The sequence below is a fragment of the Kalmanozyma brasiliensis genome (assembly GCF_000497045.1).
Source record: "Kalmanozyma brasiliensis GHG001 unplaced genomic scaffold PSEUBRA_SCAF20, whole genome shotgun sequence".
Lineage (NCBI taxonomy): Eukaryota > Fungi > Basidiomycota > Ustilaginomycetes > Ustilaginales > Kalmanozyma > Kalmanozyma brasiliensis.
In genome coordinates this window covers 199,953-218,564 of record NW_015961960.1, presented here as the reverse complement: position 1 = coordinate 218,564, position 18,612 = coordinate 199,953, and the positions used below count along the sequence as shown (strand labels likewise).

The 18,612-nt window shown below is 58.4% G+C and overlaps 9 protein-coding genes across 9 annotated transcripts; 5 read left to right on the top strand and 4 right to left on the bottom strand.

The window, feature by feature from the left end:
* Positions 1-212: 212 nt before the first annotated feature.
* PSEUBRA_003176 (N-acetyltransferase B complex, non-catalytic subunit) lies at positions 213-2,813 on the bottom strand (the record flags this gene model as incomplete). The annotated part of the gene is made up of 1 exon (XM_016436302.1): positions 213-2,813. One exon carries the CDS (start codon positions 2,811-2,813, stop codon positions 213-215), a length of 2,601 nt encoding a protein of 866 aa, XP_016292345.1.
* Positions 2,814-3,336: 523 nt separating this feature from the next.
* PSEUBRA_003175 (uncharacterized protein) lies at positions 3,337-4,096 on the top strand (the record flags this gene model as incomplete). The annotated part of the gene is made up of 2 exons (XM_016436330.1): positions 3,337-3,600; positions 3,683-4,096. 2 exons carry the CDS (start codon positions 3,337-3,339, stop codon positions 4,094-4,096), a joined length of 678 nt encoding a protein of 225 aa, XP_016292344.1.
* Positions 4,097-4,751: 655 nt separating this feature from the next.
* On the top strand, positions 4,752-6,143 carry PSEUBRA_003174 (Phospholipid/glycerol acyltransferase; the record flags this gene model as incomplete). The annotated part of the gene is made up of 1 exon (XM_016436321.1): positions 4,752-6,143. The coding sequence occupies one exon, from the start codon at positions 4,752-4,754 to the stop codon at positions 6,141-6,143; it is 1,392 nt and encodes a 463-aa protein (XP_016292343.1).
* Positions 6,144-6,192: 49 nt separating this feature from the next.
* PSEUBRA_003173 (PrpF protein) lies at positions 6,193-7,578 on the bottom strand (the record flags this gene model as incomplete). The annotated part of the gene is made up of 1 exon (XM_016436304.1): positions 6,193-7,578. One exon carries the CDS (start codon positions 7,576-7,578, stop codon positions 6,193-6,195), a length of 1,386 nt encoding a protein of 461 aa, XP_016292342.1.
* A 658-nt stretch (positions 7,579-8,236) lies between these two features.
* On the top strand, positions 8,237-9,442 carry PSEUBRA_003172 (NAD-dependent epimerase/dehydratase; the record flags this gene model as incomplete). The annotated part of the gene is made up of 2 exons (XM_016436334.1): positions 8,237-8,339; positions 8,418-9,442. The coding sequence occupies 2 exons, from the start codon at positions 8,237-8,239 to the stop codon at positions 9,440-9,442; spliced, it is 1,128 nt and encodes a 375-aa protein (XP_016292341.1).
* Positions 9,443-10,227: 785 nt separating this feature from the next.
* PSEUBRA_003171 (Zinc finger, LIM-type) lies at positions 10,228-12,972 on the top strand (the record flags this gene model as incomplete). The annotated part of the gene is made up of 1 exon (XM_059465015.1): positions 10,228-12,972. One exon carries the CDS (start codon positions 10,228-10,230, stop codon positions 12,970-12,972), a length of 2,745 nt encoding a protein of 914 aa, XP_059320664.1.
* Positions 12,973-13,172: 200 nt separating this feature from the next.
* Positions 13,173-14,114, bottom strand: PSEUBRA_003170 (Ribosomal protein L10/L12; the record flags this gene model as incomplete). Its single annotated transcript, XM_016436307.1, has 1 exon — positions 13,173-14,114. One exon carries the CDS (start codon positions 14,112-14,114, stop codon positions 13,173-13,175), a length of 942 nt encoding a protein of 313 aa, XP_016292339.1.
* Positions 14,115-14,829: 715 nt separating this feature from the next.
* On the top strand, positions 14,830-17,100 carry PSEUBRA_003169 (uncharacterized protein; the record flags this gene model as incomplete). The annotated part of the gene is made up of 1 exon (XM_016436336.2): positions 14,830-17,100. One exon carries the CDS (start codon positions 14,830-14,832, stop codon positions 17,098-17,100), a length of 2,271 nt encoding a protein of 756 aa, XP_016292338.2.
* An 18-nt stretch (positions 17,101-17,118) lies between these two features.
* On the bottom strand, positions 17,119-18,390 carry PSEUBRA_003168 (TAP42-like protein; the record flags this gene model as incomplete). Its single annotated transcript, XM_059465014.1, has 1 exon — positions 17,119-18,390. The coding sequence occupies one exon, from the start codon at positions 18,388-18,390 to the stop codon at positions 17,119-17,121; it is 1,272 nt and encodes a 423-aa protein (XP_059320663.1).
* Positions 18,391-18,612: the final 222 nt, after the last annotated feature.

Below are 18,612 nucleotides of genomic sequence, written 5' to 3'. Positions count from 1 at the left end.
CCGTTTCAGGTTCTGTTTGTCCACACAGCCTAACCAAGGCGCGACGTGCTTGGGCCGCGGGAACGCGGGGCAACGTGCAGATTTCTAGCTGGACCCTGACATCCCAGCCGGGGCAGTCCTAACAGCTGAGACCGGCTCACTTTCACGCAGTCGGATGTTGTCAATGATGGTTGTTTGTCTATAGCGATGCATGCTGATCCAGAAAAAAAGTATTACAGAGCGTCGCGAAGAGCATCCCGGAGGTTGCCTAGCACCTTCACCGAGCTGCCTGCGAGGTTCTTTTGTGTCGTCTGCATCATCTGAGCCACCTTGTCCTTGCCCAACGACGCCAGTCCTTGTTCTAGCACGTTCGAAGCGGTCACCACAACCGTCTGCACTGATCTCGACAGATGGTTCACCAGGGTGGCGATCTCGGCGACATGTGTCTTGACGGTCGCAGTTGCCTCGCTGTCGGTCAATGACGATCGCGTATGATAGATCGCTTCTAAGGTCAAGCCGGCCTCGTGGATGGCATCGATGGGCCGTATCGTTCGAGTGTTGTCGACTGTGTTGCTGGTTGCGAGATCGACGAGCGCACGAAGCGTGGCCTTGGTCGACTCAAGCATCGAGATCAAACCTGCCGAGTCCAACGTGCCCGATCGAGCACCTCGAACCAGCGTGACAAGCGCCTTCTCGGCAGCCGTCAAACTGTGCATGTCAACCTCCGAGATGCTGTCATTCACCTTGTCCGACATGGTCGATGCAATGCATCGCACCCATCCCGCATCCTGACGCGGTCCCACCTGCGTCAGCTCGGCCACATCCGGCGTGTCCAGCGGCTGATAGTTGACCAGCACCGAAAAGTCCCTCTGATCATGCACCCCTTTCTCCAGATCCGCCTTCACCGCCAACACCGCCTTCTCGATCCCAGCTTCGAACGACTGCTTCTGCTGCTCGCTCTTAAAGTTCTGCCTGTTGTGCAGATGAGAGCGCGACTCTTCCAACCGCAGCACTTGACGCTGCAACGAACGTTCCAGCGCCTCGCCGAACTCGACAAACTCTTCCACGCGCGAGTAGATGCCGTGCTCGAACGCCTTGGAGATCATGTCCGGCGTCGAGCTCCGATTCTCTTCATAGATGGCTTGTGATGTTGACAACGTGCGTACGGCCATCTTGTACAGCCCATCGTCGACGGTGTTGCTGCTCGAGCCGACCGCAGAGAAGGGCGCGCATCGCTCGCTGATCAGGTAAGACAGCGTATCGGCTTGGACACTCTTGAGCCCGATCAGGCCGTAATGGATCGACGCTCGGTCGAACGCACCTGCAAGAATGTAACTGCGGACAAGGAGCATACGCAGCTGGTACCCCTTCTTGCTCTTTGTCAATGCGAATTCGAGCAGAGCGATGACTTGGTGGAGGTAGACCAGCTTGCCGTGAGACAGCCTGTAGGCCGAGAGCAGCGCTTGCACACCGAGCAGGGCGAGATCGTCGGCGGGCTGCATCTCGGTCTCTGGCAACGATGCTCCCACCGTCAGTCCGTCAAGGTATTGCTTCAGCAACTCGGCTGCCAGTTCCGCCTCGCTTTCCTCCGTCAGCGTCGTAGCAGGCTGCACTGTGCGAGTGATCTTGGCGATCGAGATGTTTGTCCTGAGGTCAAGCTCATTCTTGATGGAAAGAGGGCGCGCCTTCTCCTTGAGCTTGTCTGACACACTTTCCCTCGCCTCTGTTGACAGCACGGTCAGGAACGGCAGCAGATCCTCGTGACAACACGCCTTGCTCGCAAACTGATCAAAGTACGAGATCACCTTGGGCGTCAGCTGAGCTGCAGCGTCCCGGTCTCCGTTGCTGGATCGCTTCTTGAGCACCTCGAGCTCGGCGAGTCGTATTGAGCGGTCCATGGTAGCACCTTTGACGCTGAGGAGCATGTTGGTCTTCTTCTTAGCTGCGACGAGATGGTCCTTGCCCAGCTTTTCTGCTGCATCGAGGAAGCCGGTGAAGTGAGCCCAGTTGCGACTACCAGCGTCGATGCGGGCCCAGCAGCTTGTCTCGACAAAGGCCCAGTTGTTCAGCTCCTTGGCGAGGTCCGTCCGTGTGAACTCGAGACTGAGGTTGCGATCGCACAGCGTGTGCCCCACCGAGCCTTCGGCAGCGATCAGATCGAAAGCCTCCTTCTTCTTGCCTTGTCGTATCAGCACTTGCAGCAGCAGACAGAGAGCTTCTTCGTCATTGACACCTAATGGCTTGGACTCGATCTGCTTCTCGATCATCCGTTGGCTGAGAGGGAGTGCAAGTGCGGCACCGGGTGCCGTTGGGTCTCTCGAGAGAAGCAAGTAGGAGAGGACTGACCACCAGAAGTACTCCTCGACAAATCGTCCTTTCGCTTTGTTGCGACCAGTGAAGGACTTGTGCATCTTTGTTGCAAGCTGCTGGGCCTTTTGGAAAGCTTGGTTCTTGACGAGCGCAAAGTAGGTCTGTCGAGCCAGACCCTCGTCGTTGGGGCTGTTCTTGACCGCCGCTTCCAACAGAGTGATCTCATCCGCATTTCGCCCAAGTCGTCCGAGTGTCCAGGTGAGTGGGTTCAAGGCATTGTCTTCGCCGTTCCGCAGCCCTCTGGTGACAAGCTTTGTGCATAATGTGTTAGCTTCCTCACGCTTTCCAGAGCGCACGAGGGCGAGCGCCTTGAGTGACAAAGCTAGAGCGAGGTCCGGCTGCGACTGCAGCACCTTGTCAGCATGTCGAATGGCCAGCGAGTTGTTTCCCGTGTCGATGGCGTTGTAGATGGGACCACAGGCTCGCTCTGCCAGCATGGCTATTGGGTTGAAGCCGGCGTTCATCTTGAGCAACCGCAGCGTCCACCCCGACGGCGGCCTTGTTCGGACAGCTGCGAATCGTTCAGCAGGCCGAAAATATCTGGCAGCCTGCGGTCGAGCGAGAGATCCAAGAGCAGCTCGAGCGAGTCGCAACAGCGTGTGAGATGCACTGAGCAGTCCAGTATGGTCCGGTTCGAGGAAGGTGTTGGTCAAAGTCCTTCAAAAGCACTTCTTCGAAAGCAACACTAAAAAAGATGCCCCCGAAATCCGCACTTTTGGATTGCGATCACGAATCGAACTTACTGCCTGTCTGCAACCGCGATTTTTAGAGACCGAAAGCTTCCGTTGAAAGGTGCAACGCTTCCGATTTCAAACGATCGCATCGTCTGGATCCTCCACCTCGTATCTTCTTGCCCGAAGCATTCGTTCAACCCGTCACATCGGCCCATCGTTCGGCGAAACACTAGCCGTACAGCTGACCGGCAGTCAATTCTAGGACGGACGTTCATCTCTCTGGCAGCTACATACGCCGCACCGGTCCACAAGCATGGCAGTCTCACGGTTCATCCTCGCACCACTGGGTGGTGTCTTTGTAGCAACATCCTTGCTCTACACCTTTCGCCATACCATTGCAGTTCGAACGCACGACACGGCGGTGACACTCAACCGAATCAAGCTGCAGCTCAACGACATTGACCCGGACAACTGGGATAAGGAGGGCAAGGAGCGCGTGACGCGCGAGCAGTTGAGGCCGGCCTATGTTGCCCCTGTGCGACCCTCGGTGACGGAAGAGATCAAGTCTCGCTGGAACGTAAGTGTCATGAGCCAGCAGCGAGGTGTTGCGGAAGGAATGACCTACTGACATCATCATCGACTTTTGTGCAATTGTACAGGAGCACCTCATCGGTGCAGTAGACACAGTGGCCAACGCCAACTACTACGACCTCTTCGCCAACGGCATTGTCAAGGCAAAGAGCGTCTTTTCTCAGGTCACATCTGGCGAGTCTTCGTCTGCGGTAGGCACACCACTTGCTGTGCAAACAGCTGCGACGGGCGGCATCAAGAGCGGCGTCATCAACACGCAAGGCGTCTCGCTGCGGGCGGAGAGCAACGCAAAGGCAGCAACAAGGGACGCTGTTCGTGGTCCAGGGAGCAGCATCGGCTCTCGTATCGCCAGGGCAGTCGGCTTGGATGCCGAGAAGGTCGAAAAGGTCGTGGAGGCAAAGACCGGACCGGGGCTCGGAAAGGTCGGGGAAGGATCGGTCGGACGCACTTTCTACCTCGGAGAAGGGACAAGTCTTCGTTGAAGGACTACAAACAGGCGTAGCTACACAGTGCTGGATCCTTTGACAATCTTTAGAGCAATCGACAATGTCATTGTACACGGTACCTTGACGCATCGCCTCCCTCCAGTGCTACGAGGATAATCCCAAGGTTAAGCACGTGCTGCTCAGATAGATCTTTGTGCAGAGTTGTCAGCATACATCGTAGAAAGATTTCTCCGTCTGGTAGCAATCATGATCCGGATGTGATGGCGAAGATGTCAACTTGCTCGACATGATTCGATGCGAGCACCATCATCTACACAGATTCCAGCTTGGCTCGAGCACCGCAAGAGGTAGAGGAAAAGAGCCTCAAAATTGAGGCTTCGGAAAGCACAGCCGAGCGTCTGTGCGAGCCAGGAACAGGGTCTCGTGGACTGGACAAACTCAATTTCTGTGCGTCATGACACCAAGTCCCACCGTCATTGCATCTTGCCATCCATCTTGCGTCCTCCATGGAACTCGGCCCGGCACCATCTGGATGAAGCTACGTCGTCGCCCTTGACGTCTTCTCTCACCACCCTCCGCGTCTGCCTCCTCCCGGATAGGACACGAGGATCCTCAAACAGCAAGCCGTTCCTCCCCCTGACAGCTGAGCACCACATACATCAGGCATACATCCTACCTCCCTCAAGCCATTATGTCGTCCAAAAGCAACGGCAACATCAAAGACGAGGTCTCTGCCAAGACGGGACTCGGCTCGCACACGGTCGCACCACCCTACTCGATCCCCATCGAATCTCGTCCGCCTAAACAGACCTACCTGCAAACGCTCCTCTTTGCGCTCGTCTTCAACGGTTGCATCATCAGCGCGCACCTCTTCCAACTTCTATCCTGGCCTCTATCCTTGATTCCCGCCACTCGACCGCTGTACCGTTCCAACATCGCGTACACCAAGCTCGCCTTTGCCCGCATCCTCCTCATCGTCTCCCAGTTCTTCGGCCCTACGCAGCTCGTCATCTCTGTCGGCGACGGCCGCGGTGGCCTGCTCGATGCAGAACAGTTTGTTCGGCGCAACAAGCAGACGGGTCGAATCGAAGGGGTAGATCTGCCCCGAAGAGCAGTGTGGATGTCCAACCACCAGGTGTACACCGACTGGCTCTATCTCTGGTGTCTCGCCTACTACGCCGATCTGGCCGACTCGATCCTGATCATTCTCAAGAAAAGTCTCAAATGGATCCCGTTCATCGGATGGGGGATGCAATTCTACCGCTTCATTTTCCTGGCGAGGAACTGGGCGAGTGATCAACGGCAGTTGGCGAAGCAGCTCGGCGACGTCTCTTCGCATCCCGCGGATGGCGACAAGGGCAAGACGGGGACGGCCAAGAAGCTCCTCCTGCTCATTTTCCCCGAAGGCACTCTGGTGTCGGCCCTGACACGACCGGTCTCAGCCAAGTTTGCCGACAAGATGGGCATTCCGGATCTCAAAAACTGCCTCCTGCCCAGATCCACCGGTCTCTTCTTCTGCCTGAGAACGCTGGCCAAGGAGATGGACGATCTGTGGCTGCTGGATTTCACCATTGGCTATCCTGGCGTACCCCAATCCGGCTACGGACAGGACTTTTACACGTTGCGCTCGATCTTCATGCAAGGCATCCCACCGCCGGCGATCCATCTGCATTTCACCATGACGCGCATCACGGAGGCTGTTCAGGGAGATACCAGCTCCAATGCACCCAGCGTCGCCGCCGTCTCCTCGGCAACAGTCGACACCCCGCCTCTCGGGGTCAACGAGAAGGCGGGCGAAAGCACCGAAGACGAGAGAAACGCTTTTGAGGCATGGCTTCGCAATCGATGGACGGAGAAGGATGGCCTCATGGACAGGTTTTACCAGCAGGGCGACTTTGTCGGTGGCGAATTTGCCAAGTTGGTCCAATCGGGCAAGGCGGTGGATGCCAAAGAGTCGTATGGCAAGTTCGCCGTGCTCAAGGCGGAGTTGCGGAATCTGCGCGAGATCGGCGATGCATTCGCTTGGGGTGTGGCACCCGTCGCGCTGTGGTACGCTTGGAAGACCTACCGCGCTTTCTTCTAGACACACAGATAATACATTGCTAGAGAAAGGGTATATTGCGAGAGAGAGACTAGAGGAGAGAGTGTGGAACATCGACAAAGCCCTCAATGATGCGTCGGGCAGTGCGAAAGTAGACGATTGATTCGGGGATGCTTATGAATCCTTGAGACAGCTCGGTCTGGGTGGCGGGGCGGACTTTGACGCTTGCTTCCGAGACACCGGCTGGTTGACCTACGCGGATGGACACGATGCCGTCTTGCTCACCTTTCGCGCGGTTTCCAGCCTGGACGGTCTGTTCGATGGTCGATTGTGGGAATGCCCGACCGGCAGCGAGCGCGGACAGACACGTGGCGGGAACCGTCCGATGCAGGTTGCCCACGCTCACCGCGCGTATTAACACATCCATCTCTTGCGCTGAAACGCTAGATCCGCCCGTGGTCGTGTAGCCCGAAACGGGCGTCGGGTGGACAATGCAGATCTTGGGCGCTGACGGACTGAGCGTTTTCTGGAGAAACGGCGTCAGCGCTGCAGACGCGGTACGAAGTTGATCGAGCAGCGTCATGAGTGGGATGTCTGCATCGAGGTCGGATGGTGAGAGTGATGCAAGCTGCGACGGATCTAGGACGGCGGAGAGGGAGGAAGAGGAGATAAAGATCGTTGGGAGACCAGCGTTGATGATCGTGACCGGGTAGGGGGTGTTGTTGACGGAGACGGTGTCGAGCTGGTTGCCCGTCGGAAGAAGGGAAGAAGTGTCGAGGGGCGTCTCGATGAGGATTCCAGGTGCTGTGCCCGGCACACCTGAGATTGACACATCGCCTTCGAGGTCCGGATACCACCCCATTTCGTGGAGAGTGACGGGCACGTTAGCCCTCACGATCTGACCCGAGCATGTCACGAGCAGTCGCGCTGGGAAGGCAAAGCTGTCCCCAACGTGTGCTGGTCGCCCTTTAGCCTGCTCGAAAACATCCGCTATCCTCTCCTGCCTCACATGCGGCTGGTGCAGCCCAAACAGCGCTACGGCAGAAACGAGGTTGCCACACGTACTCGTCCAGTCAATCTCGGTTCCCTTCTCCACAGGCACCTGGCCGAAGCGATAGACCAGATCCCATCCCTTCTCCTTGTCCGCTGCCAACGCTTCGTCGTCGGCGAAATCTACGCCGTCTGCAAAACCGATCTTGGCGTCGCGCAGTCGAGCAGCGAGTTGGGCGTCTGGAGGGCCGACAATGGCTGTTTTGGATAGAGAGCTGATGCCTCCTCCGAGACCGTCGATTTGCCGTTTGTCAGGGTCGGGTGAGCCCATGCCACGACAGATGATGCGGTCCCGCGTGGCATGGTTGAACGAAGCGAGGGTGGAGGTGGACCATAGAAGTCCTTTGGATGTGCCGCCGCGGTAGAAGGAGCAGGGGAGGCGGAGGCCGCCGGGTAATGTCGTTCGGAGGATCGCGGAGGGTCGCATCGTCGTCCTATCTTGGAGAGGCTGTTCGGGAAGAGATAGGCAGTCGAGATGGATGACTCTTGTCGGATGGCCTGCGTCGGTGGTGCCGACGAGTCGAGGAGGAGGATGAGCGGAGAAGCCCGGCAAGGCTGTCACAGAAGATTGCCGTGAACCCTGAATGGAGGATTTCTCGGACTTCGGTCTTGTGCTCCCGCCCGTGCGAGTGTAACACAGACTTGAGACTGAATCACCTGTCAAGTCACGCCGATTGCACCTGATCAATGGATGCCTTCAGGGTCCCATCCAGCTCGGCAACGTGTTGTTGGCCCCATCCAGAAGCGCTGATCGCCGTATCTTGAGCACGAGGAACGCCGGTGGGCCCTGTTGGTTTCTTGAATTTGGAGATCCGATGATCGTCGAAACGCGTCGAGTTTTTCTCTGTCTCGTGGCAGTGCGCCTCGACAGGAAGAATCAGTTCCCCACGGCGAGGCAGCAGCCAGTCAGCCAGTCAGCCAGTCAGTCAGCCGCCCGTCATGCACATCCAAGTCGACGGAAATCCACGTCCCGAGTTCTTCTTGCATCGACTGCTCCCGAGTGTCGGTCTGCATTGTCCATCCGTGTCGACATCGATCTTCTTTCTTGCTTCCCAACCATCACCCGCATTGCTTAACTCGACAACATGCCTTCTCAGAAGCCTAGGATCCTCATCCCCGGTGGTGCCGGCTACATTGGCTCGCACGTCGCCCTCGTCACCCTCCTCACCCGCAAATACCGTGTCACGGGTAAGTAGCTTCTGATTGCGACGACGCAGGTACACGACAGCAGCTGACACTGTTTGCTTTTGCAATGCTACCCTTCAGTCCTCGACAACTACCACAATGCCTTCCCCACTGCTGTGAAGCGTCTCGAGCAGATTGCCATTGACGAGCTCCCCGAGGGTGCCTCGCAGCAGGACAAGGACGACTGCAAGGTCGACGTCTTCAAGGGGGACCTGCGCATCAAGGACGACGTCAACAAGGTCTTTGAGAGCTACAAGGGCGAAGACAAGATCTGGGGTGTCATCCTCTGTGCCGCTCTCAAGGCGGTGGGCGAGTCCTCCGAGATCCCCATCGACTACTACGATGTCAACGTCGGCGGCCTGGTCAACCTGCTCAAGGCCATGCAGGACAACGGCTGCAACCGTCTGGTCTACTCTTCGTCTGCTACCGTCTACGGCACGCCTCCCAAGGTGCCCATCCCCGAGTCGACGCGCCTTGCGCCCGAGTCGGTCTACGGCCGAACCAAGTGGATGAGCGAGATCATCATCCGCGATGTCTGCGATGCCTACCCCGAGTTCCGCGCCATCGGTCTGCGATACTTCAACCCTGCTGGTGCGCACAAGTCGGGCAAGATCGGCGAGGACCCTCGCGGCAAGCCCGGCAACCTTTTGCCCTTGCTCGCCCAGATGGCCGTCGGCAAGTACCGCGAGGGGGGCCTCAAGGTGTTTGGCAACGACTACCCCACGCCGGACGGAACGTGCGTTCGCGACTACATCCACATTGAGGATCTCGCCGGTGGCCACGTCAACGCTGTGGATGCGCTCGACCGCGACGAGATCTTTGCCGAGGGCAAGACCGAGACCAAGGGCAAGTACCGCGCGTTCAACCTAGGCAAGGGCGTCGGCATGTCGGTGCTCAACATGGTCGAGGCGATGAAGAAGGTGTCGGGCTACGAGTTTCCTTACACCATCGAGGGTCGACGAACGGGCGACGTGCCGGATCTTACCGCCGACCCCACGCTGGCAGAGAAGGAGCTCGGCTTCAAGGCCACCCGCGACCTGGATGCTATGGCCGATGACTTGTGGCGATGGCAGAGCAACAACCCCAAGGGCTACGGCGAGCAGTAGGATCGGCCTAGACTGGCTGTAATGCGGACAGACGCTCGCAGGGATGGCAGTGCTCAAAAGCATGCCCAAGTGTACATAAGCTTGTATGATCGCAAACAGAAACAAGAAGCGCATAGAGACCAAAAGCAGCACACTCATGTTGTCGGCTCAATGGCTTGCATACTGGCTGCCATACAATGAGGCGAGGAAACAGCCCGCTGCACACTCCTGTGAGAGAGAAGCTGTCGAGATCAAAGCCGTACGTCTCAAGACGATTTGGCACCGATTGGGCAGCACGTGGCTTTGTGACGCGTTTGGTCATCCAGCGTGTGCCGGCAGCCTTGAGAATTTCTTGTTGTGGAGGCTGAGCCTCAAAAAAGGGGCTCAGCAGGGCGCAGTCTGCATTTCACCGCAAGGCCGCTAAAAAAGTGTTGGTCTCGACTAAGGAGAAAAGGGGCTCAATGAAAAGTGTCACTTTGTCAAGCGCCTCCTCCTCGCTCCATGCCTGGCTATGAATGCGCTTTGCCTCTTCTCCCTTCCTTGCGTTCCCCCACCATCCCGATCCGTGAAGCACTCTCCCACCGCTTTGTGTCAAAGGTGGGAGTTTCGAGGTCGAGCTTGTCCTTGTTTCATCAAGGTTGACAGCCCCACTCTGTTGAGCCATCATCTAGCTGTTCCTTCCTCCGTCTCTGCTGTCCACCCGCATCTGCCTCCTCAGAGGGTACATATAGGGCTCTCATACAATCTTGCACAGAAACTCGAGTCCCACACGACCACTCGCCGAATCGCATTGACCAGGTGATCCAATGTCGACCCCAGCCCTCGCCTCGCCAACCGTAAATGCCCCCTCTCCAAGCCGTCTAGGTTTCTGTCAGCGCTGCGGAGACCCCATCTCTGGCAAAGTCCGCTGCAGCAAGTGTAGCGGCACCAGCAAGGAGGCCTCTCTACGCTCTACCAAAGCGTTTCCAACCGCTAACAAGCCGGATCCCTGGGCCCATCGCTATGTTCACGGCGACTCGAGCTTGCAATCTGCCTCTGGCGCCGATCAAGAGGACGACGAGTACACCCACGATCGGCCACCTCCTCGCTCTCCAAAGCGGTCCAGCTACGGACCTGCTCTCGGCTTCGGCATGCCCTCCTGCATCTCGCGCGACCTTCGCACCAGCACATCCTCTAGATCTGGATTTGGTCTAGACCCAAACGCTTCCGTCAGCTCAGTCGACATCAGCTCGTCGAACCTAAACCTTCCGTTGACAGAGCCTCTATCTCGACGGCCCAGTCAGGACTACTCGGCTCCCATCGTCAAGGGCTCCGATGGCGTCCTCTCGAAAGTATGTGGCTCGCTGGTCGAGCCCTCCGAGAGTCGCAATCGATGGGCCTGCGCCGACTGCGCCGCCGTCTTCGCACGTGACTCCACCCTCTACGCAGCGCCTCCTTCCCATCAAAGTCAGGACTCATCCTACTACTGCCGTGATTGCTATGCTAAACGATACAGCCTTGGCGGCTGCCGTGCATGCGGCCGTGACGTGCTTGGCTCGACAAAGGAATACGGCAAATACGTCAAGGCTTCCAGTGGCATCTGGCATGGCAAATGCTGGAAGTGCACGTCTTGTTTTAAGGGTGGCGCGGACGGAGTGGATATCTTGGTTGGAATGGATGGCAATCCCACCTGCGAGGGCTGCTTCGACCGTCCTCGGCGTGCTCCCTCTGCAGAGCCTCCTGTCGCTCGTAACGATCCCGACGACAGCCGCCTCCCTGACATGCGCCGTGTCACGCGCATCGGTGCTACACGCAACGGACCCATGGGCGCGACCATCGCCGAGCTTACCAAGAAGCTGGGCCAGCAGTCGGTCTCGTCTGCTCCTCGCATTCCGTTCTCTAGCCGATCGAACTCCAACACATCCCTACCTCAGTCTACATCCTCGCTTAGCGCAGCCGATCCGCGCCGGTCGCCAGTCAAGAGCCAGTATATTGTCCCGACCCCCATGCCCGCTTCACCGGGCAAGGCTCCAAGCATGACCCGGTCGGGAAGTCTCACCGGAAGCCCCCCGAAGCCACGTCCTCTTACTGCGCAGTTCAGGGACGGTCTGAACCTGGCCGCGTTCAAGCCCTCCTTCGCCTCAAATACCGAGAGCACTGGCCTCACTCGCAGAGACTCACGCAGCCGCAGCGTCAGTCCGATCAAGAGGCCCGAATGGAGATCCAGCACCGCTGCATTCAAGCAGCAATCCATATTGGATCGAACCGCGAGCGTCGAAAGCGGATCATCGACCACACGAGTTGGATCAAAGGTTCCGGGCAGTCCGTCACTGCATCCCATCATCGCCTCAAGCAATCGGCTACGTGTGGCGACCACAGATGCGGGTCGTCCTCGCACTTCGGGCGGCTTCATCCGTCCCCACAATGATCCCTTCTCCGGCAAGAAGGTCGAGCGGCAAAACATCCTTCAAGGTGAGAAGGCTGGTCTGGCCGAATCTAGAGAGCCGTCAGATGGCAGCCTTCCGTCTCCCCTCGAGCCAGCTGAGGGGACGGTCCAATGTGCCGCCTGCCACCTTCTCCCCTTCGAGAAGCCTGGTTCCATCGAAGCACAGGAAGTCGTCATGGTGACGCTGGCGGACCAGGTCCACCTCCACGCCGACTGCTTCCGCTGCTCGATCTGCCACGACCTCATCGATGGCACCAAGACCTTTGTCAGGCTTCAGGACGACCTTGCGCATCCGGCACTGGCAGATGGGCTGCCTGCCTACGCACATCCGCGCTGCTCTCCGACCATCCAGCTCAAGACGGTCCCCGCGCAGGTTGACAACAAGGGTACGCCAAGCGGAGGGCAGAAGAGCTACCGAACGAGTCTCGATCCTGCCAATGCAATTGTTGTGAGTCGCGATGGCAGCTTGAGGAGCCACGCGACGCATCAGAGGGAGCTCAAGCCGAGTCCGGCGCCGTCGCCTGCAACGTCCATGCGGGAGCGAAATGAGGCTGATCGACCGTCAATCTTGCCTTCCGCGACTCTGTCCCGGCCCAGTGCCATGATCAAGACATCATCCAAAGACAGCGCGAGTCCAGCGCCATCGTCGCTCACCAAGCCCAGCGCTCCCACGACAACATCGACAGCTCGACGCTTCCAACCCACCGCAGGCGCCGCCCCACCCACCCAATCGACCATCCTCACCCCCTCGACTGGCCGCCCGGCCAACCCGGCAGCCGGCATCTTCTCCCGCATCTCGGCGCTCTCCTCTGCCAATCCGGCCCTCCTCGCCCCTGTTTCGGGAGGGAAGTTCGGCGGCATGCACACGTGCGCCTTCTGCGGCCTCACCGTCTCCTCCCTCGAAGCCGTCCTCGGCCCTCGAGGTACTCAGTGGCACAGGAGCTGTCTGATCTGTCGCGCCCCACCACAGAAGGCTGCGAAGGAAGGACTGTATGAGTGGAGGAAGCCAAAGCCAACGGTCTGCGGGAAGCGGTTGGATAGCGGGGCCAAGGTCAATGGTGACGGTGAGGTCAGGTGTCGGGAGTGCTACGATCGCGAGAGCGGGGCGTTCAAAGTCAAGGTGTAGTGAAGCTTCTCATGTCATGAACGTAACGATAGTAGTTCACATATGTTCACACTGGGGAGGCACCGTCTGAAGAGCGTGTCATTGCTAGGGGACTGAACGATCACAGCAACAAACGAGAAAAGTGTGGACAAAGATGACGGATCATCGGACGACCGTGCCAACGTCTAACAGTAGACGCGGTCTTTTTGGAGCGTCGACGCTTAGTCGAAGAGACCGAAGCCCATGTCGTCGTCGGACTCCTCCTTCTCCTCCTCCTCCTCCTTCTCGGCGGCGGGGGCGGCACCGGCGTCGGCGGCGGCAGCGACGGGGGCGGCGGCGGCGAAGGCCTCGGGGTTGGCGAGGTACTCCTTGGCCTTCTTGCTGCCCTCGAACTCGTAGTCGGTGGCGAGCGAGACGGCGATGAGGTTCTTGTAGGCGTTGACGAGCGAGTGCATGACGCTGGCGATGGTAGGGTAGTTGAGCGCAAGGGAGATGCAGGCGACCTGCTTGATACCCAGCACGAAGCGGTCGACCAGCTCGTCCTCGGAGACGTCGAGGACCGACGACTCGAAGCACTGACCCTGGTCGTAGATCTGCACCACCGTCATACCGTACGTGAAGGGCGAGATGTTGAGCATGTTCAACAGCGTTGCCTCGGAAGTACCCACACGGTTACCCGCATCAACAACCTTGACGTCGGAAACAATCTCGATGGTACCACGAGCAATCTTGGTAGGAACACCAAGAGCCTGGAAGAACGACGTCTTACCCGGCTCCATACCCGTGTTACCGGCCTTGACAAAGATGTCAGCCGGAGCATAGGCACCGGCACGAGCAGGCGCAGCCACTCGGTTGGTCAGGATCTGATCCCGCACATCCTTAAGATCGCCACTGGTGAAGACGAAACCGATGTTGCCCTTGAGGTGAGGCAGCAGACGCTCGTAATCGGGGTGGTCACCGATGAGCATTCGCAGAGCTCGACGAGCCATCGTGTTCTTGCCCATCAGAACAACTCCCTTACCGCGCAGAGACTGACGGATCTGGTGCATCTGCTGCGACGAGACGTTGTCAATGTTGACAATGAAGATCGAAGGGTACTTCTCGAGCAGCTCGGTGAGCTTCTCGAACCAAGCCTCCTTGGTAGCGCGAGGCATTCCACCCATTTTGGCGAATTGACTGAAGTTGGTGGGGAGAAAGGGTGTGGTGTGTGTGTGTGTGTGGTGAAGAAGAGTTCGGCCTACCTATCACCTCAGAGAGTGGATTGAAAGGAAGTTTAAAGGTCGAACGACGGTGGATGGTGAGGAGGGGAAGGGAGGATCGTGACGAGCGGATTTCGAGGTCGGGCCTGGCAGGCCAGACGACCGCAACCATGGCTTCTCGCCTGAGAATTTCTCGAATTTCTGATAAGAGCCGTCTGCTGCCCCGTTCTTCCAGCGAAAACCACCAAATTGCTGCGGCAAGTCCTGCCTGCAGAGAAGAGGTCTCTCGGATCCGAAAACAGCGATTCATATTTTTGAAGTGTTACATCGTCAGCTCGAGGGTCTGCCGAATCCCGAGATCTTTTGGCGACCCTCGAGAAAGTGTCAGACCATGCGAGCAGGTGTGTGTGCCTCCAGGCTGATCACAGCATACATATCCAGACATTCCTCGCTTTGCTTCGCACCTTTCATCACATTCAGCATCCCCACAGTCGGGTACGACCAGCACCGAACGACACACTATCAACAGATGTCGCGATAGTACGGAGCACAGCAACACATTCACCAGCACACGTGCGCTGCCCAAGGAGAAGCTGGCTCCGCCCTGCAACGGCAGCAGTCCGAGGCGCGTCTTGACTCTGTGCGGCGATCCTGCCGGCAGCAAGAGTGATGCCAGGGCATGTTCTTCAGCACCGCCTTTCAGTCGCTGCGCCACTCGGCAGCGCGGTCGCGGGCATACGGTCAAGCGTCGAGACTTGCTTCGAGCTCGAGACCAGGCCATAGCGAAAGCACACACGGCTCAGCATCGCGCCAGTGGCATGCTCCTCACGGAAGCCTTGTCTCTGGCGAAGCTGGGCCCTCGCGCTGCTTCTGCTCATCGCACCGACCCGCAAAGGCGTCAGAGCTGCCCCTGGAGGACCTCCGATACGAGAGCTCTCTCGACCCCTACCACCATGACCAGCCCCAGACCTCTGCCGACTTCTGGCATCCCAGCGACGCTTCAAGACCGCGACCGCAGTCGAGAAGACAAGCCAGCAAAGATCATACTCTACAACCATCACCGTCAATACGAGCATTGTACGAGCATCGCAACCGACCCCTGCTCATCGAAACCTCGCCCCCCGACTTCTTCACTTCATCCAAACCACAAAATGCACGCCTTGATCCCGCTCAAGCCGAATCACCACCAATTGTCAATCAGCATCCAGCTCGACCAGCTTTGCCTCCCACCTACATCAAATCGCTGCAACCGCATCAAAGGGAAGCTATCGAGAGTCGCATTCGTCTGCTCGTACAGTCTGGCGAGCGGTCTATGTCAGCTTTGTGCGCCGAGTTCGGCAAGGTCAACTCCTCAGAGAGGGAGCAGATCTGCTGCCACGTCTTGTCACAATGCGTCAAAGAGTCTCGAGATGCTCGACTCGTATGGGACATCTACCGCTCTTGGAAGCCGACAAAGCTCGTGGACAACTCCGACTCTGGACCATCACGATCCACGATCCGTCGCATGCAGGAAGGAACGCTTTACAAATGTGTCACACACCTTCAGACTGCGGGTCTGACACGGCAAGCAGCGACCGTAATCGGCGACGGTCGTCTGAGGCCTTCACAATCTCGGTATCTCTTGGAACGTCTAATCTTCGATATCAAGCTGCCCTCGACACCGACAACAGTACAGCCATTCTCCGACGCTATCGAAGGTTCATCGCCTTCATCGACCTCAGTCGACATCGTACAACCATCGTCGACTTCCTCTCCGGTGTCTGACGTCCGACTCACAGTCCGTGCGATGGGCGACGCCATGATCAGCCTGACCGCAGACGGTGTTTCGTTCAAGCGCAAGGTGGTCAATCGCATGTTCAAGCTGCTGTGCTTGACGAAAGCGGGCAATCGTATCGTCCGCCTCTTGCGGACGGCTCAAAGGCGCGCACAGATCGATCTGTCGAGCTCAGATGCGAGCAATGGACTACGGACGGCGGGAGGCTTCTCTCGCCTCCGCGCGCAAGAGATCAAGCCACCGCAAGTGGTCTCGACCAAAGTCATGGAGGATTCGCTGTCTCTGCTTTGTGCACAAGACTTGGCTGGCGCAAGAACTGCCTTCGAGCTGCTCAGTGTTCTGGATGCGTCGCAGCGCACGTCAGCGATGTACGACACTCTGATGGGCATGTTCGCCAACGCTCCCTCCCAACCGGCGCCGCTGTCAATCCTCGACTCGAATGAGCCCAGCCTCGGCTTCAGATCGACCGACGAGCAGCTCTGGCACGACATCTGCACGATCCCTCATCTCGGCGGACCGACGCTACGCACCATGTCGGCGCGCATCATCTGCCACGCCCGCAACCGCCGGCTCGACCTGATCCAGTCCGACCTCGACTTTGTACGCACCACACGACTCGGCACGATCCACGACCTCACCGAGACCGCCCGCCTCAGCATCGTCCGCTGCTGCATCGAACGAGGTTCGCTGCTCACGGGCTTCCGGTACACCTCGATCCTGCTTAGCGCGGTTATGGAGGATAAGCGAGCGCAGAGTAGGATCGTCACGACGCTTCTCAAGGCCGCGCAGAGCATTCGTATCCCACCCTCTGTTGCCCCCGTTGCCTCCGTTGCCTCTGGCATCGGAGCGAGCTCCATCCCCTCCCGCGCCCAGCTCCTCAAACGCTTCTGGCGCCATTTTTCCTCCCTCCACCGCAAGTTCCCGCACCTCCAGGTAGGGATGCAGGAGCTCAAACTGGTCATCCAGCTGCTGGATCGTCAGCAGGGGTGGATCGAAACACGAACGCTGTGGAGCATGCTCCGTGTGGTTGGGCGGCACTTTGACGAGCGGGATGCACGGTTGGTACGGGTGCTCGAAGCTTTTGTGCGGGTGTTTGAGGCTCGAGCCGAACAGGCGAGCGCAGACGAACTGAAAAAGCTCATCGCCACCCTTCAGACCATACAGACGAAGATGTAGAAACAGCAATGCAATTTTTTAGCCGCGGTTCATGGTGTTTCCCGCTCCCTTCTGGTTCTCCTCGGCAAAGCGGTCCCAATGGATATCCTTCTGTCGCTGTTCTTCCTCCGCCTCCTCGGCATCGAGTGTTCCGTCCTGTTCAGCACGCAATTGACGCGTCTCGGTGCTGGTTGGCGCATCGTAACTCGCTTGACCGCCTCCTTGGATGATGTTCCCGCGCCGTTGCTCCTCTTCGAGATACTCGTCGATCGACATGGTCGGCAGACGGTAGGAGGGCTGGAAGACCGATGCGGCCACCTCGGCGCGCGTGGAAGGCGTGATGGTGAACGGTCGGAGGACTTTGCCTGTCGGTGCGAGGAGGGGACCGCTGGTGGGGAGACCGGAGGTGGGTCGGTCGAGACGCCATTCCGATTCGGAGGTGGAAGAGGGGTTGGTGGGTTGCGGCGGTGGCATGGATCGAAGCAATTGGAGTTCTTGCGAGGACGAGGCGAGGAGGGAGGCGTTGCGCAGGACGTGTAGGTTGAGCAGCGCTAGGAGGTACTGTCGTACTGAAGCGATGCCTCCTGGTGCGGAGGTCTCGGACGTTTCGTTCTCCCCATCGTCATCATCTCCCTCGTCGTCGTCGTCCCGCTGAGAAGGGTACAGCAGCAGATCGTAAACCACATCATCCGGCGCTATGCCATTGAACTTCCGCTTCGCCCGATATGCCTCCCTGAAGGACTGCAAGTTGCTCTTCAGCGCACGCTCGAGCTTGAACGTGGCAATCTTGACCTCTCGTGTGTGCGGTGGTGCTTCGGTGCCTACCCAGCTGACATCCACGCCTGCATCGGTCAGTTCACCCTCGGGCACACTCGCCCGCGTCCACCCAACCAGCTGCTTCGTTGTTGGCGGCACCACACCTAGCGCAATCACGCGGTTGAGGAACTTTGCGGCGGCTTCTTGACTGGAGCGCAACCGCTGCTTCCGCGCTGCATGGTCGGTGCCCGTGCGTACGCTCGTGTGCAACTCCGCCGCGAGGGAGGGGAGGAAGAGCGTGCGCAGGGACGAGGTGGAGATGTCACGAAGCGCGTCGTTGGAGGAGATGACGCCGATCGAGTCGGATATCTGCTGTGCCCGGGTAAGGAGGGAGAGTGTTGCGACGGCTGGGTCGGTTGTGCTTGAGGAGGAGGATGAGGCGGTGGAGGAGGAGGCTGCGCGAGGGTCAAACTGCTGAGGCGGCGGTGCTGGGGGCGGATTGGACGCTTGCAGAAAGACGGTCGATATGAGATCGTTGAGTGTCTGGCCTGACATTGTTGCGAAGACCAGCTGTATGGTGAGGAGGATGGTGACGGCACAGAGAAGAAGGTTGATGGCTGAGTCGAAGGGTTGGAAGAAGTGTTGGTCTGAGAATTTCGGCAAGGAAAGGGTCTGCGAGGCTCAGGTGGAGTCGAAGTGCTTAGTCATGATTAGCTGTAGGAGCTGTCAACGGCGTTGTTTGCATAGCCGTGCCGTGCTTGCCTCGAGCTCAAACGC